Source organism: Staurois parvus, unplaced genomic scaffold, assembly GCF_062004578.1.
Source record: "Staurois parvus isolate SC_StPar_1 unplaced genomic scaffold, SC_StPar_1.0 ptg000746l, whole genome shotgun sequence".
NCBI lineage: Eukaryota > Metazoa > Chordata > Amphibia > Anura > Ranidae > Staurois > Staurois parvus.
In genome coordinates, this window is record NW_028318542.1 from 3,428,180 (window position 1) to 3,444,871 (window position 16,692).

At 43.0% G+C, this 16,692-nt stretch overlaps 1 protein-coding gene across 2 annotated transcripts; it reads left to right on the plus strand.

Moving 5' to 3' along the window:
* The first annotated feature begins 3,129 nt into the window (after positions 1-3,129).
* LOC149445121 (SERTA domain-containing protein 1-like) lies at positions 3,130-16,205 on the plus strand. 2 transcript variants are annotated; one of them, XM_089654178.1, is made up of 2 exons: positions 3,130-3,274; positions 14,238-16,205. In XM_089654178.1, exon 2 carries the CDS (start codon positions 14,242-14,244, stop codon positions 15,016-15,018), a length of 777 nt encoding a protein of 258 aa, XP_089510304.1. In that variant the 5' UTR covers positions 3,130-3,274; positions 14,238-14,241; the 3' UTR covers positions 15,019-16,205. The 2 variants fall into 2 exon arrangements, with proteins under 2 accessions (XP_089510304.1, XP_089510305.1); XM_089654179.1 differs by lacking the exon at positions 3,130-3,274 and adding an exon at positions 6,409-6,469.
* Positions 16,206-16,692: the final 487 nt, after the last annotated feature.

Genomic DNA, 16,692 nt, shown 5'->3' on the forward strand with positions numbered 1-16,692 from the left:
CCAACGGGGACACAGACAGCAAAGACCTGACAGGGGTTCTGATCCCTCTCCCCCATGTCCAACACTGAAACGTTTTGCCATTAGTTATACTTCAATCACTTCCCTATATAGCCCCCCCCCCAATTTGAAAAAAAAAAAAACATCTGTGCAGGAAAAATGCAACCTGCTTTACTTTTTTTTCTGCAACTGGAGAACACTGGAACTGCAAGCACCAGGGGCGGACTGACAACTCATGGGGCCCCTGGGCAATAGGGGATCATGGGGCCCCTATGTCCTTGCCCAAACTCAAAAAAGCCTATGAAAAAGGTACCAGGGGCATCTCAAGGGGCCCCCTACTGACCCTGGGCCCTTGGGCAGTGCCCGAGTTTCCAAATGGTCAGTCAGCCCCTGGCAAGCACTGATGTGAACTATGACATTGACCACCATATCACCTACTTACTGTGCGTTTTGGATGCAGAACAAAAGCACCTGAAACGCATGGAGTGTGAACTGGCTTTTAGATAGTAGGTTACATGGTTTCCAATGGCATAGTTCACACCAGTGCAGTCAGTTCCAGAAAAAAAGTAGAACAGGCTGCATCTTTTCTGCACTGAGCTGTACTGGAACGCAGTAAAACGCATTAAAAACGCACCAGAATGCACGTCCTTATCTGAGTTGAGGAAAAAATGAACCAGAACGCATCAAAAACGCACCGCAACGCTTCAGAACACGTAAGAACGTACATACAGAAATGCACCCGGAACACACCCGGACTGCGTTTCTATGGCGTGAACCGCCCTCAGGCCGCACCCCTTGGATGGGCTGTTCTATGCGTTACAAAAGCGCGAAGGTCGCCCACCATTTTGTCAGCATTGCGCCGAGTGCGTTCTTCGATGTGCGTCTTCACGCGTTCTTCCTTTGTTTAATGACAAGATCTGCGACTTACACTCGGGTCACCATTAGATGAACGGCGAGGACGTCACTCATTGTTTGGGAACCCGCGTGGGAGTGCTCATTTTTGCACGCGTTCCCGGAATGCCAAAGCGTGGGCGGAGCTTGAGGCCCCACCCACATTTGGCGCAGTGGAAACGCACATTTCTGCTTGCGGGGTTCTGCAGGAATTCAGCACGTTTCTGCATGTCGCACGTTTTCATTGTTCGGAGCATGCCTGGTCACATGACAGACGGGGCAAAATCACACGGCATTTGGGGTGTTTTGCCCCTTCACACTTAGCGATGGAGGGTGTCGCCCACACTGTCATGGCGAAGGGTGAACGGGTGTCATTGCCGTCAGCGCATTGTGCCAATGGATTGTTCTGTGCGATAGAGCGACATAAACGCTCCTGCGATTCTATTGGGCTGTGAGCATTGCCCATAGTGTCATGTGACCAGACGTTTCTCTGCCTATGGCCGCATTTAGGGTGTCATGGACACAGCAGGGCCGCAATGTGCCTTTGTAGCGCGTTGTAGTTGGTTATAACTTGGTTGTAGCTGGTGTCACTGGCTGTAGGTATGAGGTGAACGCTGGTGTCACTGGCTGTAGGTATGAGGTGAACGCTGGTGTCTATGGCTGTAGGTATACGGTGAACGCCGGTGTCACTGGCTGTAGGTATGAGGTGAACGCCGGTGTCACTGGCTGTAGGTATGAGGTGAACGCCGGTGTCACTGGCTGTAGGTATGAGGTGAACGCCGGTGTCACTGGCTGTAGGTATGAGGTGAACGCCGGTGTCACTGGCTGTAGGTATGAGGTGAATGCCGGTGTCACTGGCTGTAGGTATGAGGTGAATGCCGGTGTCACTGGCTGTAGTTATGAGGTGAGCGCTGTCACCGTTTGTAGTTATCAGGTGAACGCCAGTGTCACTGGTTGTAGGTATAAGGTGAATGCTGGTGTCACCAGCTGTAGGTATGCGGTGAATGTTGGTGTCACCGGCTGTAGGTATGAGGTGAACCCTGGTTTCACCGGCTGTAGGTATGCAGTGAACGCTGGTGTCACCGGCTGTAGGTATGAGGTGAACCCTGGTGTCACCGGCTGTAGGTATGCAGTTAACGCTGGTGTCACCGGCTGTAGGTATGAGGTGAACCCTGGTGTCACTGGCTGTAGGTATGAGGTAAGCGTTGGTGTCACTTGGTGTAGTTATCAGGTGAACACCGGTGTCACTGGCTGTAGTTATGAGGTGAGCGCTGTCACCGTTTGTAGTTATCAGGTGAACACCAGTGTCACTGGTTGTAGGTATAGGCTGTAGGTAAGCGGTGAACGCTGGTGTCACCGGCTGTAGGTATGAGGTGAACCCTGGTGTCACCGGCTGTAGGTATGATGTGAACCCTGGTGTCACCGGCTGTAGGTATGCGGTGAACCCTGGTGTCACCGGCTGTAGGTGTGCGGTGAACCCTGGTGTCACCGGCTGTAGGTATGAGGTGAACCCTGGTGTCACCGGCTGTAGGTATGCGGTGAACCCTGGTGTCACCGGCTGTAGGTATGCGGTGAACCCTGGTGTCACCGGCTGTAGGTGTGCGGTGAACCCTGGTGTCACCGGCTGTAGGTGTGCGGTGAACCCTGGTGTCACCGGCTGTAGGTGTGAGGTGAACCCTGGTGTCTCCGGCTGTAGGTGTGAGGTGAACCCTGGTGTCACCGGCTGTAGGTATGCGGTGAACCCTGGTGTCACCGGCTGTAGGTATGAGGTGAACCCTGGTGTCACCGGCTGTAGGTAAGTGGTGAACACTGGTGTCACCGGCTGTAGGTAAGTGGTGAACCCTGGTGTCACCGGCTGTAGGTAAGTGGTGAACACTGGTGTCACTGGTTATAAGCCGCCATAAGACACCTCAGAGTCTCATTTCTTGGCACGACGGCCGACAAGAGGCCCCTGCTGAGGTGTTACCCTGACAACGCATCCCGGGCCGCCCCTGTCCATCAGCCCAGGCCCCGCCCCCGGCACCCATCATGACGTGGACACGTGAATCATTCCCCCTCTCTCTCTCTCCCAGCCCACGCCCGCTTAGTCACACACACAGGCAGCGAAGGGGAGGCGGGTGCGGCACGCGCCGGCTTCTATGACCACGCCCGGGACCTGCCCTTTTTGGCCGCCTCTTCCGAGAGCCGACCAATGCGGATGGGCGGTAGGCGTGGCTTGGGGAGGCAAGGGCTGGAGGAGAGCTATCGGCTCCGCATTCGCTGACAGCTGTGCGGTGTGAGCGGCTGTGCTGCTAGGGCTCCGTGCGAAGGGGTGAGATGCTGCGCCGTGATTGGCCGCTGACTGTCGCTCGGAGGATTCTGATTGGCTGCTGAGCAGCTGGGGCAGGTAGGTGCGTAGGAGGAGGGAGGGTGATGGCTGAGGGGGTCTCTATGTCCGCTCTGGGCTGCCGGGGACATCGGCGGACACTACAAGTCCCAGCACGGAGGGGGAGGAGGCGGCACATTTCTGGGGCTTGTACTTGCAGTAGATGAACAGCAGTGGGGGCCATTTCCTTCTTGTCCTTGGAGGTGCCTACACATCGTACAATCTGATCGTACGATCTGCATGTCGTGTGAATGCCGGCCTGATAGAAGTATACAGAGCGCTGTGTACTCCTGATAACACTCGGAGATTGGGCGGACATTGTACAATCAGATTGCATGCTGTGTGACGGGCTTTAAACTGACTTTCTGCTATACAATCTGTATGATCTGTTAGATCTACTGACCACATACACTATACAATCCGATTGTATGATCTCCATTGAATCTACTGACCACATACACTGTGCAATCCGATTGTATGATCTCCATTGAATCTACTGACCACATACACTGTACAATCTGCTTGTATGATCTCCATTGAATCTACTGACCACATACTCTTTACAATCTGTACGATCTCCATCAGATCTACTGACTTTATGCTATACAATCTGATTGTATGATATCAGTTAGATCTACTGACTATAAAATCTGATTGAATGATCCCCATTGGATGGAATGACCACACATACTATACAATTCGATTTGTGAGATCTCCATTAGGTCTACTACGTAGTGTGAGGGTAGACCTGATACAAAGAGCTGTGTAGGTTCGGTATCGATAATAGAGATACTTGTACAATCAGATTGCATAATGTATGGCCATACACTCTCCTTTAGAGCCGCCATCAACGGTGTAGTACAATGGATGACTTGATACACATTGATTGGACTGGTAGATCCTCGTATTTAGCTAAAGAAAATTCTACAATCAGATTGTATGGCCATACACTACGCAATCTCCTCTAGGTCCTCCTATTGAGCTAACAAGTATTGTCCAATCAGATTGTATGGCCAACCTTGGGAAGAGTCCAGTGCCCTGACTGTTTACAGGACAATGTGATTGTAAAGGAATCCCGTTTTTACAATTGGAAGGTATCTCTATAAAACGGCTTATTTTGTCTGCAGTTCAGTCGATATTACAAGGTGTCATCCAGTCTGGTGTCCCCAGGAGAAGAAGAATCTGCACTTCCTGTGGGGGCGGGGAAGGGGAGGAGCTGTGAGATCTGACATGGGAAGGATACAATGTAATCAGGAAAGGATACAAATGATAAGTGACAGGCAGGCCTGCCATTGGCCGGATGTCATTTCTGCTCACCAATCAGGCGAAATCTCGGCTCCCTGCCCAGCCAATGGGCTGAGCTCCTGCTGGGGATGGCGGTCATTCAGCAGCACAGAGGTCTGAGCAGATCACCCGGACATCTCAGGGTGGCCGCACACCTTACAATCACATTGTACAATCTCCTTTAGGACGGCCATACAAAACCGTCAATATGCAATTGAACAAAACGATGAAAACCGACACCGATCGGGGGGGGGGGGGGTGAATAAACCCGGAGCACTTGGAGTCTGACGCTGCTCTACCTGGCAACCAATCAGCTTCCAGGTTTTATTGAACAAGCTGGAGGTAGAAGCTGATTGGCTGCCAGGCACAGCTGCACCAGGTTTGCTAAATCTCCCTCAGTGACCATTTGGATCGATCTGGGTAATAGGCTGGATAAAAATCGATTGTACAGAGATGATTGGAGGCATTGTTCAAGTCTTTACATGTAGATCAATCATAACCAGGGGCGGACTGACCATTTGGAAACTCGGGCACTGCCTGAGGGCCCGGGGTCAGTAGGGGGCCCCATGGGAGTCCCCTGGTACCTTTTTCATAGGCTTTTTTGAGTTTGGGCAAGGACATGGTCCCCATGATCCCCCCTGTTGCCTGGGGGCCCCATGATCCCCCTGTTGCCCGGGGGCCCCATGAGTTGTCAGTCTGTGCCCCTGATCATAAATGATTTCCAAGGGCATGAAAAAATTCCATCAACCAACCAATAGATTTTATTATTTTTTTTTTTAATGCCATAACCGATTGATTGGGGGGGGGGCGGCAGTGGAAGCCGTCAATGTCTGTCCGTCTCTCAGTATGTTTCATCGATCAGTTTCTGTTTCAGTCGCTTCGTCCAATCAGACATTGATCATTCCTTTTTTAATAAAACTTTTCAATCTCAATCCAAGCTGGCCATACACGTATAGATCTTCAAGAATGTTCGTTTGATTTTCTAATCGTTATTGGGGTCAAATCAATGTTCGATTTCAACAGCAGTGACGGGAAAACTTGAAAAGGCAGGAAGGAAAACGTTTCTCAATCCAACAAATTTTCGGCCGGTGTGTGTGGTTATCCTTCAGAAATTACATTTGTTAAAAGCAAAAGACAATTTTCCAACGATATTCATCCGTTCATCGAATGTTCAGAGAATTTTCATGACTTTTTATTGCTAATATTCTCATCCAGAAATCTACATGTGTATGGCCAGCTTTACTGTATGTAGTTGATGGCAGATCTAAGCTCGATTGTACCGGATATGGTGACCACACACAATACAATCGCCATCTACAAAACTGTGTAATACGAGGACCTCCCTATTTATTCTATGCAATCAATTTGTATCCAATCGGGCAGGCCCTTGTACTACATAGTTGTTGGTGGATCAGATTGTAACATGCTTTATGATTACCATACACTATACAATCTGATTGTGTAATCTCCTTGGCGGGGGACACAGCCCATTTTATGAATTTCAAGTCTTTATCTTTTCGGAAAAACTTACCGACCACCTCCGTGGATAGAGGAATCTGGTTCCTTTTTTTTTTTTTTTTTTTTTTTCGCTTCAGCTTGGACAGAAAAAGTCGATATTAACACTTGCGGGTGGTAAAAATGTGGTTTAAGCTCCCATCCCACCTCCCTTACCCTCCCTGGTCCCTGCTGTACTTGCCTTTGACATGAGCTGTCAGTACCCACCCAGCCAGTGCACTGTGGTCCAAGGATCTGAACTCCCCGATCTTCTATCTGCAGGGCTTCCAGGATGGATCAGAGTGACTCTGATTGGTCCGCATCAGCACAGAGAACCGCTCTGATCTGTTCTGGAAGCCCTGCAGATAGATCGGGGTATCGGGTCCCTGGACCACTACACCAGCTTCACAGGCACTGATTTGTTAATCGTCCACAGAGGTAAGTACAGACATGGGGGGGCGTGAATGGGGACTCAACCACATATTTTTACCACCCTGTAAGTGTGAATCATATCGACTTTTTCTGTGCGAGCCAAAGTGGGGAAAAAAAAACAAGTCCCAGATTCCTCCATCCATGCACCAACCTCCCACCTCGGCTGTTCTATAGATACTGCAACGGCCAAAAGAGCCTGCATCTGATTGGACGCCGATACTGTTTGGCGGATGGCTTTCCACCTTTCAGTCGAGGGATGTCAGGCAGGAGGCGGCCCATAATTCCATCCGCTGAGCACATTTCAGCTGACCAGAATCCGGGCAGTGTATGGGCAACTTTACACGTTTTCCGGCAATGTCAACTTGACGGCTTTTAACCCTTTCCAGTCAAAACGAAAAATGTTTTGGCTTTAGATACATTTTATTTCAGATTTGTTTTTGAGGTTGTTGGGTGGATCTTCTCTTTGGAAGCCACCAGACCAAGAGTTGGCTTTGGATGCCTTTTAACTCCCATTTTAGGACGGTGTTCGGGGCTCTTTTCTTTGACAGCCACCAGACCAAGCGTTGGCTTTAGATACATTCTATTTCACATTTGTTTTTGGAAGTTGTTAGGTGGATCTTCTCTTTGGAAGCCACCAGACCAAGTATTGGCCTTAGATACGTATTTTTTTAAATTAAAATTTTAGGACATTATTAGGTTTTTGTGTTTCTTGAAAGCCACCAGACCAAGCTTTGGCTTTAGATACTTTTTTTTTTTTTTATTCAGATTGTAGGACCGTATTGGGGGTCTCTGTTACTTGGAAGCCACCAGACCAAGTTTCGGCTTTAGATACATTTTGGGAAGGTGTTAGGAGACCCTTTTCTTTGAAAGCTACTAGACCAACTGTTGGCTTTAGATACATTTTAACTCTCATTTTAGGACAGTATTGGGGGGGGCTCTTTATTTGACAGCCATCAGACCAAACGTTGGCTTCATATACACCTTTTTTTTTTTTCGTTCATATTTTAGGACGTTATTAATGGCTGTGTTACTTGAAGGCCTCCAGACCAAGTTTTGGTTTTAGATACTTTTTATAAGGCTCTTTCCTTTTGAAACCTACTAGATCCACGTTTTGCCTTTTTTGGATACACTTTTTTTTTAATTCGTATTTAAGGACGTTATTAGGTTGTCCTTTTCTTTGAAAGTCATCGGACCAAGTTTTGGCTTTTAGATGCATTTTATTTCACATTTATTTTTGAGGTTGTTGGGTGGATCTTCTCTTTGGAAGCCACCAGACCAAGAGTTGGCTTTAGATGCATTTTTTTTTTTCTTTAATTCAAATTGTAGGACCATATTGGGGGTCTCTGTTACTTGGAAGCCACCATACCAAGTTTCGGCTTTAGATACATTTTGGGAAGATGTTAGGAGACCCTTTTCTTTAAAAGCTACTAGACCAACTGTTGGCTTTAGATACATTTTAACTCCCATTTTAGGACGGTATTAGGGGGCTCTTTTCTTTGACAGCCACCAGACCAAACTTTGGCTTCATATACACTTCTTTTTTTTTTCTTTCATATTTTACCAAGTTTTTGTTTTAACTACTTTTTAGGAACTTTTTTATAAGGCTTTTTTTTTAAACCTACTAGATCCACATTTTTGCCTTTTTTTGGGTACACTTTTTAATTCGTATTTAAGGACATTATTATGTTGTCCTTTTCTTTGAAAGTCATCAGTTTTGGCTTTAGATACATTTTATTTCACATTTGTTTTTGGAAGTTGTTAGGTGGATTTTCTCTTTGGAAGCCACCGGACCAAGTTTTGGTTTTAGATATTTTATAGGAAGTTTTCAGGAGGCTCTTTCCTTTGAAAGCTGCTAGACCCACGTTTTGCCTTTTTGGATACACTTTTTATTTAAAATTCGTATTTAAGGACGTTATTAGGTGGTCCTTCTCTGTTGAAAGTCACCAGACCAAGTTTTGGCTTTAGATACATTTTAGGACGTTGTTAGGAGGCTGTTTTCTTTCAAAGCTACTAGATCCTTTTTGGATACACTTTTTAACTCCTATTTTAGGAAGTTTAGATGGCTCTGTTGAAAGCCATCAGACCAAGTTGTGGCTTTAGATCGAATTTGGGACATTATTAGGGGGCTTTTTGCATTGAAAGCTGGTAGACCCATATTTTTGGCTTTAGATACACTTTTTTTCTAATTCATACAGGACATTATTAGGTGGCTGTGTTATGTGAAAGCCATCAGATCATGTTTTGTCTTTAGATCCATTCTAGGAAGTGGTTAGGGGGCTCTTTTCTTTGAAAGCCCCTGGACCAAATTTTGGCTTTAGATGCAATGTTTTTAAATTCATATTTAGGCCTTCTTAGATGGCTGTTACTTGACAGCCACCAGACCAAGTTTTGGCTTTAGATCCAATTTAGGACGTTCTTTTCTTTGAAAGCTGGTAGACCCACGTTTTTAGCTTTAGATACACTTTCTAATTCAAATTTTAGGACATTATTAGGTGGCTTTGTTACTTGAAAGCCTCCAGACTAAGGTTTGGCTTCAGATATACTTTTTCATTCATATTTTAGGACTTATAAGGTGGCTTTATGTGAAAGTCGCCAGACCATGCTTTGGCTTTAGATACATTTTAGGAAGTTAAAGGGCTTTTTCTTTCAAAGCTACTAGACCCTCGTTTTGACTTTTTGGGTACACCTTTTTTTAAAAATTTGTAATTAAGGGTGTTATTAGGTGGTCCATCTCTTTGAAAGTCAACAGACCAAGTTTTGGCTTTAGATGCATTTTAGGACGTCATTAGGAGGCTGTTTTCTTTCAAAGATACTAGACCCTCGTTTTGGCTTTTTGGATACACTTTTGAACTCCTATTTTAGGAAGTTATTAGATGGCTCTGTTGAAAGCCACCAGACCAAGTTGTGGCTTTAGATCCAATTCAGGATGTTATTAGGGGGCTCTTTTCATTGAAAGCTGGTAGACCCATATTTTTGGCTTTAGATACACTAATTCATATTTTAGGACTTGTAAGGTGGCTTTGTTATGTGAAAGCCACCAGACCACGCTTGGGCTTTAGATACATTTTAGGAAGTTAAGGGGCCCTCTTCTTTGATAGCTACTCGATGCAAGTTTTGGCTTCAGATATACTTTAATTAATATTTTAGGATGTTATTAGGAGGCTCTTATCTTAGAAAGCCACCAGAGCAAGTTTTGGCTTTAGATTCATTTTAGGCAGTTATTGAGGGGGGCTGTTTTTTGTTTTGAAAGTCACCAGACCACATTTTGGCTTTTAGATGCGCTTAAAGTCACATTATAGGAAGTTATTGGGTGGCTTTTCTAATTGAAAGTCACCAGACCAAGATATGAACCGGTAACGAGCGACAAAAACAAGCCCTCAGCAGGCTTCCCTTGCGTAACACCTTTTTTAGAAGCTTCGAAGTCCTTTTGGAAGCTGGTGGCTGAGTCATCGGGGGTCTTGCACAGAAGCTGTACGCTGATTGCTGAAGGAAAAATAGGACGTCTGTCTTAGAGTGAACCTAACATCATGAGTCCTTTCCTGGTCTCCTATATACAAGGCGGCCTGTATGTCGTGCTTTTCCACAGATGAGTAACTAGCGGAGGCAGTGTGGAGTAGTCACTGGTAGGGAGGGGGAGCTGCAGTGCGCTCAGAGAGTCCAGTTGACTGTAGATTTGAATAGCTGTTGTCATGTGTATGTGTGAGAGGTGTACGTGATCCGTCTCCTGATATCATGGCTTGTCACATGAAGAGGACACTTTTTTTTTTTTTTTTTTTTTTTTCCCTCTGTCTTCATGTTCAGCTGTTGTATGTTCAATGGATGACCTCTAGCTGGGTGAGTGTTAGAGGTGAATGGTAGTCCCTTGTATGGAGATAATTTAATCATTCTATATAGACTAAGGAAATGTGACTTCTATTACAGATCTATTGCCAGGGAACATTGTTAGGTTTGACGGCAAAGGAAGACTTGTGCAATAATCTGTAGTATCCGAGGTCAACCAGGGATACCAGATACAGGTTATACAAGCACACAGAGACTCGGGGTGCAATGTTTAGAATGAAGCCTAATAGAAATACTAAAATGATGTCAAAATCTCAGTGTTATAAATTTGTAATGACGTTGGTTGAAAATATCTGTTGTGCCTATGGCAGACCCTTGGATCACTACATCAACAAGGCATGCAGGACCCATGCATGGACTCACTAATATAATAGTCAGCTATTGTCCAAATGATCAGAGATCACTATGTTGAGGTGTTTTTTTTTTTTTTGTTTTTTTTTTCGCTTCAACTCTCTTTTCATTGTATGGCAGATAATACGTCAAAACAAAAAATTATTTTCATAATTTTATCATGCAAGATTTTATGCCTATTGTTAATAGGCATAAAATCCTGTATAACAAAATATATTATATTTTCATGATATATTTTATTATACAGGATTTTATTATTTATTATTATTGGTTTTTAAATTAACTATTTAATATTATACAGAGAAGTAATATAATAAAATACTAATAATCATTCTAATAATAAACTGATTATTAGTATTTTTATTCGTACAAATAATACTCATCCTTTTACTCATAATCAACATTAATAATAATTCACCATAATAAAATACTAGTATAATATAAAACAATCATTGTTTTATTATAATAAATTAAAACTGTTAATTAAAATACTAATAGTCATCGTCATATTAAAATTATTCCCATTACATCTGCTATACAATGAAAAGTGAGTTGAAATGAAAGATCAGGATTGGGATCCCTGATCATTTGGATGACAGATAACTTTCGTATCAGAATAATAATTTATTGTAATATTAATTGTCATAATATTTATTATTTTTGTCAAAATGGAAAACCCCTTAGCAGATAACAGCAGACAGTATATATTGGGAGATCAGGGATGAATGGAGTGTGAGTATTGTTTTATGCTCCCAGAAGCCGTTCCTCCTTTTGGTTTCTGGGTCCTAGAGAAGCTCTGGCGTGATCGGATACACTTCCCCAGTAGACATGCATTGTAGGGAAATTGAAGGTCAGGACCCAGGTGACAGAAGCACTTCAGGTTAGAGATTTGCAGCTGAAGCAGATAAGTTAATGTAGTCTTGCATATATTTTTCTGATTTCCGAATGGCTACCAAATATTCCTCGGTGACTGGAGGTAGTCTGTGCTAATGCTTTTCCATTGCGGCAGCGAGCGCGCCATCTGCTCCAAATCATTTTGTAACAGTGCTGTACAATATTTAGTGCTGATAATTATGTGGCACTTTACATAAAGTTTTCCTGCCCCCCAAAAGAGTTTACAATCAAAGGTCACTATTTCACATGTGTGCACACATATTGGGGCCAGTGTAGACAGGAGCCAAATAACCTACCATCATGTCTTTGGAATTTGGGGAGGAAAACGGAGTACCCGGAGGAAACTCATGCAAACTCCATTGGCGCAGGGCCTGTACAGTATTGGTGTGAAAAAGTGAACTATCCAGTTTTATAGGGTGGTAAGGGGCTTACCCTGCAGTAAGTAGTAGCCCACAATGTATGCACTGGTGCATTTCTGTAACATTCCTTTTGTATGTAATGGGGAGGGGGGGAACTGCTGTAACTGCTTATAAAGTATTAGCTAGAGTTTCACTTCAGTTTGTTAGTGTATTTAAATCTGCTAGTCCATCAAACACTCCCCTCCCCCTGACTGACAATGCTGCTGTGTGAAGATGCCCCCTGTGCTCTTTCATCCGGAACGGGGGCACTCTAATACAGGAGATGTGTCGCTGGCCAGATCACCAGCGACACCAGAGGGGATGAAAAAAAAAGAAAACTAATGCAGCCACCACATCTAATGATTGGTAAGCTGCAATATATTACATTTTTGCTGCCAGAGCTGTTTTTGCACACGTTTTTAAAAAAAAAAAAAAAACTACAATTTTAGGCCTGAAGATTACACAAGCCTCAAACGTGTTTTTTGAAAGCAGACACCCTAGAGAATGTAATAGAGGTACTTCCTATTTTTTTTGTAACACAAAATATTACTGCAAAGGTCGAGGAAACACAAAATTTCAATAAAAAAATACTAAAGTTAATTTTGGGGCAAACAAACACAAATTGCCCAATTTTTTAAATCGGATATAAAAGATGACCTTAAATAGATACTCACCATCTCAAACCTTAAACTTGTGTGTGCCCGTAAAATGGCAACAAACTTCAGTACTAGGGATGCACTGAAATTTCTGTGACCTAAACATTTTGGCCGAAAACACCCCTTTCGACCGTCAGCCAATATGAAAAAAGCACCGAAAAAAGGTGCCGAAAAAACCCTGCCTGCCGTTCGGTAGTGCTCAGCCTTACCTGAGAAACCATGGAACGATCTTGGCGCTGGGCATAGAGATTAGTGAAGGAAAGACGGCCTCCACTCATCTCAATACGCTTGGAGGACTGGAACTATGTTGGTTCCGGGCATTTTTTTTTTTTTTTTTTTTTTTTTTATCGAACGCTTTACCATTGTAAGAGGATTTGTTACATCTCTGTATATCACATGAGGCCAGCCACTTCACTGGGTATATGGAAGGGTTAAATGTTAAGGTGAGGGGTAGGATTTGGGTAAAATGGACTCTTTTGAATAAACCTACCTACAAGCCCAGGCAGTACAGCTTTGTCCTCTACTCCCCAGCAGCTCTCCTAATGCAGGTTGTGTAGGTCTGTAGGTGTAGGAGACACTGGTTGCCTAGACTTGAATTGGGCAGTGATCGTGTCTGTGAGTACCCCATCGTGAAGATGTGCTCCGTAAATGAGGAATCGCTTTCATGTGGTTGGAAGAGGTGATAATGTTTGTTTGCCATGGTGTGTGTGGCCACGGACCTGTATTTGTCTGTCTTAGTCATCCGACAGAAAATGAAAGAATTTAAACCATCTCATCCATGAGTCATTTTACGAGACGTACACACAAGACCAGTGTGTAGAGTGGAGCTCTTGCCTCTTCTCCAGATGAACAGCGTTGACTCCATTACCACTTGTGGTGGATGATTAGAATATAAAATGGTGATTGTGTTCCTTTTTTAAATCCAGTTTTTTCAACCTCTTCAGCACAGAGGAACCTTTGCAAAAACTTTCTGGTCTCTGGGAGCCCCTGCTAAAAACTTGTATGTACATTAGTGTGATGGTCAGTGGGAAGAATGGTCCTTACACGTGTGGCCATTGGGATGAATTACCCCCTTACAGATGGCTATAAAGATCAGTGATGTCAGTAGGAACTTATCCAAGAGGCACAAACTGCTTGTTGCCCATGGAACTCCTAGCAACCTCCTAGAGCAGGGATCTCCAAACATTCTAAAAAAAGGAACAGAGTACTGTCCTTCAGACCAAAAGGAGGCCAGACTTTGGTCAGTGGGAATAGAAAATGTCCCAGAATCGCTAATAGATTACATAGTGACCTTGGTCAGTAGCAGATGAAATAGTGTACCATCATTGGTATTGTTGGGAGAAATGGTGCCCCATTACTGGCGTCAGTGGACGGAATGGTGCCCCATTACTGGCGTCAGTGGACGGAATGGTGCCCCAAATACTGGCGTCAGTGGACGGAATGGTGCCCCAAGGGCCAGATAAAGGGCTGCAGTTTGGAGACCACTGCTCTAGAGGTACTCTAGGGTTCCATGGAGAGCTGGTTGAGAAATCCTGCTTTAAATGCTAAGAGTACCTTTTTTTTGGTGGGGTTTTTTTTTTTTTTCTGCTTTCTTGATTATAAGCTAAGACTTATCACATGTTCTTCTTTTTGCAGACCCATGTTGGCCAAAGGAATCAAACGTAAATACTCGGAGGTGGAAGGGGAGATGGGCAGTGGCCTGGAATCAGAAATGGCTGGGCGATACCAGAGCTCGTTGCCTGCAGTGCAGTCTCGCTGTTTAATGAACATATCTCTACTGAAGCTTCATCGAAGCCTGCACCACGTGGAGCCCAACCTGAGACATCTTGTACTGGTAGCCAACACCCTACGTCGCCTTCAAGATAATATGCAGGCAGAATCGAGCACTCTGGCAGGGTGGAAACCCATGGAAGACAACTCTAGAAAAGACTCTGCATCGTTGGTTAGCGAGAGCAAAAATACATCTTTGGATATTCAGGGAGACGATGCCTTGATTTCCAGCATGGATACTTCTTTATACTCCTCCATTTCCACCATACTTGAGGATTTAAATAATTTTGAGGGGCTGAGCTGTTCTCCCCTGCCTCAGACAGAAGATGAACAACTTTGCTCTCCTAAGGACTTCATTAGGGATGGGAGTCGAGAGGAATCTGGGAAGCTGACACCTTCCTCCTCCTTTTTAAGTTCTTCTACCTACCTTCTTGGAGACAACCTTGAGGACATTTTTGAAGACATTGATACATCTATGTATGACAGTGATCCTTGGGCTAGTAGTAATCTCTTAAACTTTAAAACATTTTCTACCATCAGCGATCCTGAGGAGAAATCCTTGTCAGATGGACAAGAAGACTCCATGGTGGAGCTTAGTGACTTGGACTATCTGATGGACGTTCTGGTGGGAACTCAAAACTGCTGATTATCTCAGTAGGACATTTTGAAGGACGCAAATTGTATCTTGTAACAAGACATTATTGTAAATAACAGACTTTTAATTTATTTTGAGCAGATGAACTTAACGGTTTTCATTGGGGTGGGAAAGAGGTGGGGCATTAATCTCCACGGTAATTGTCAGAATTAAAAAAAAAAAAAAAAAAAAGCGCGCAAATCACAAGTTGAACTACATCCATATTGGCCAAGATCTAATGAGTTAGATTTAAGTGTAGCCTTTTTTTTTTTTTTTTTTTTTTTTAAATGTGCATCTAGTATAAAGATCATCACCAGTTTAACTATCACTTTCACTTTTTAAGCCTTTCTAAAAATTCCTGCATCGGTTAAATAATTTTATAAATTTCGATTACAACAGTTTGTATAGCGCCATCTTTTCAATGATACAAGAGGAAACAAGACAGTTTGCCCCTCCATATATACAATGTATATAAAAGGCATATATATAGAGAGAGCTATAAAAATATATATAAATCTATATTTTTAAGACTAATTTTAAGTGTAAAGGTTTAAAAATTTGCCTTAATCATTCTACATTTCTATATATCTGTTTTGGGCTCGCTTTGATTTCTCTCACCGTAACGGTGTTGGTGTGCATGTGGTTGTTTTAATAGATATGTCCAGTAAAAGCCATACTTTTTTTATTTATTCAAATCTCTGATTAATTGGAAACTTGGCCACAAACACAAGTGTTTGGTTTTTTTTTTTTTTTTTTTTTAATATGGTTTTTCTAAATTAATAAAAATTATAGAAATAAAGCAATATTTTATATTCGTGCAACGTTGCGTTAAAAAGCCATATCTGTCTTTCGCCAGCCTCTATTCAGGGTGCCATTGGTCCAAATGATTGGTTTCCTGGAAAAATGACTACAAAGGCCAGTGCTGTTACCTCATTTTAATGTTTTTCTTGGTATTTATTTTAAACTCTGACTTGCCTTTCTAGTGTTTGATGAAGTATTGGCAAGGTAAGTCTGGGGCCTCCAGAACACTGGGACGAGTATTGTACATTTTTGTCCGTGTTTCTGCCTTGGAAATATTTGGTGATGGTATTTATTGACTTTACTTTGTGAAAAGTGATTTTGTTAATGTAATGCCTGAATTATCTCTATTTATCCTTTGGTGAATATTTATGATTGAAATAAACAATTTCCTAATTAAATTTCTTGTTTGGTTCTATTTACTCACTCTGCAACACTTAGTGAGATTATTTAACCACTTCAATACCAGGCACTTTCAGAGCTCTCACAATTGTGAGGTCAGGCAACACTGTACTCAAATTAATTTTTTTATTTAATTTTTTTTTTTTTTTCCCCACAAAACTAGAGCTTTATTTTGGTGGTATTCAATCACCACTGGGGGTTTTTTTAATGCATTTTTTTTGCTAAATAAACAGACCGAAAATTTTGCAAAAAAAAAAAACAAACTTAATTATTGTTATAAACATAAATTTCTTCATAAATTTGGGCCAAAATTTCTTTAGTGAAAAAAAACGTGAATCAGGATTTTTTATTTTTTTTTTGTTTGTATGTTTAGTCTGTAAGAGAGTTTGTTTGTGTTTTTTTTTTTTTTTTTTTTTGCCCACAAACTATGGTATATATCTGAAAATCAAGCAGTCCTGATGTACTGACAAACGTATCTCTTTAGGC

What these genes read in the sequence shown, in the direction of transcription:
- LOC149445121 (XM_089654178.1), top strand. Translation starts at nt 14,242, where the DNA reads ATGTTGGCCAAAGGAATCAAACGTAAATACTCGGAGGTGGAAGGGGAG.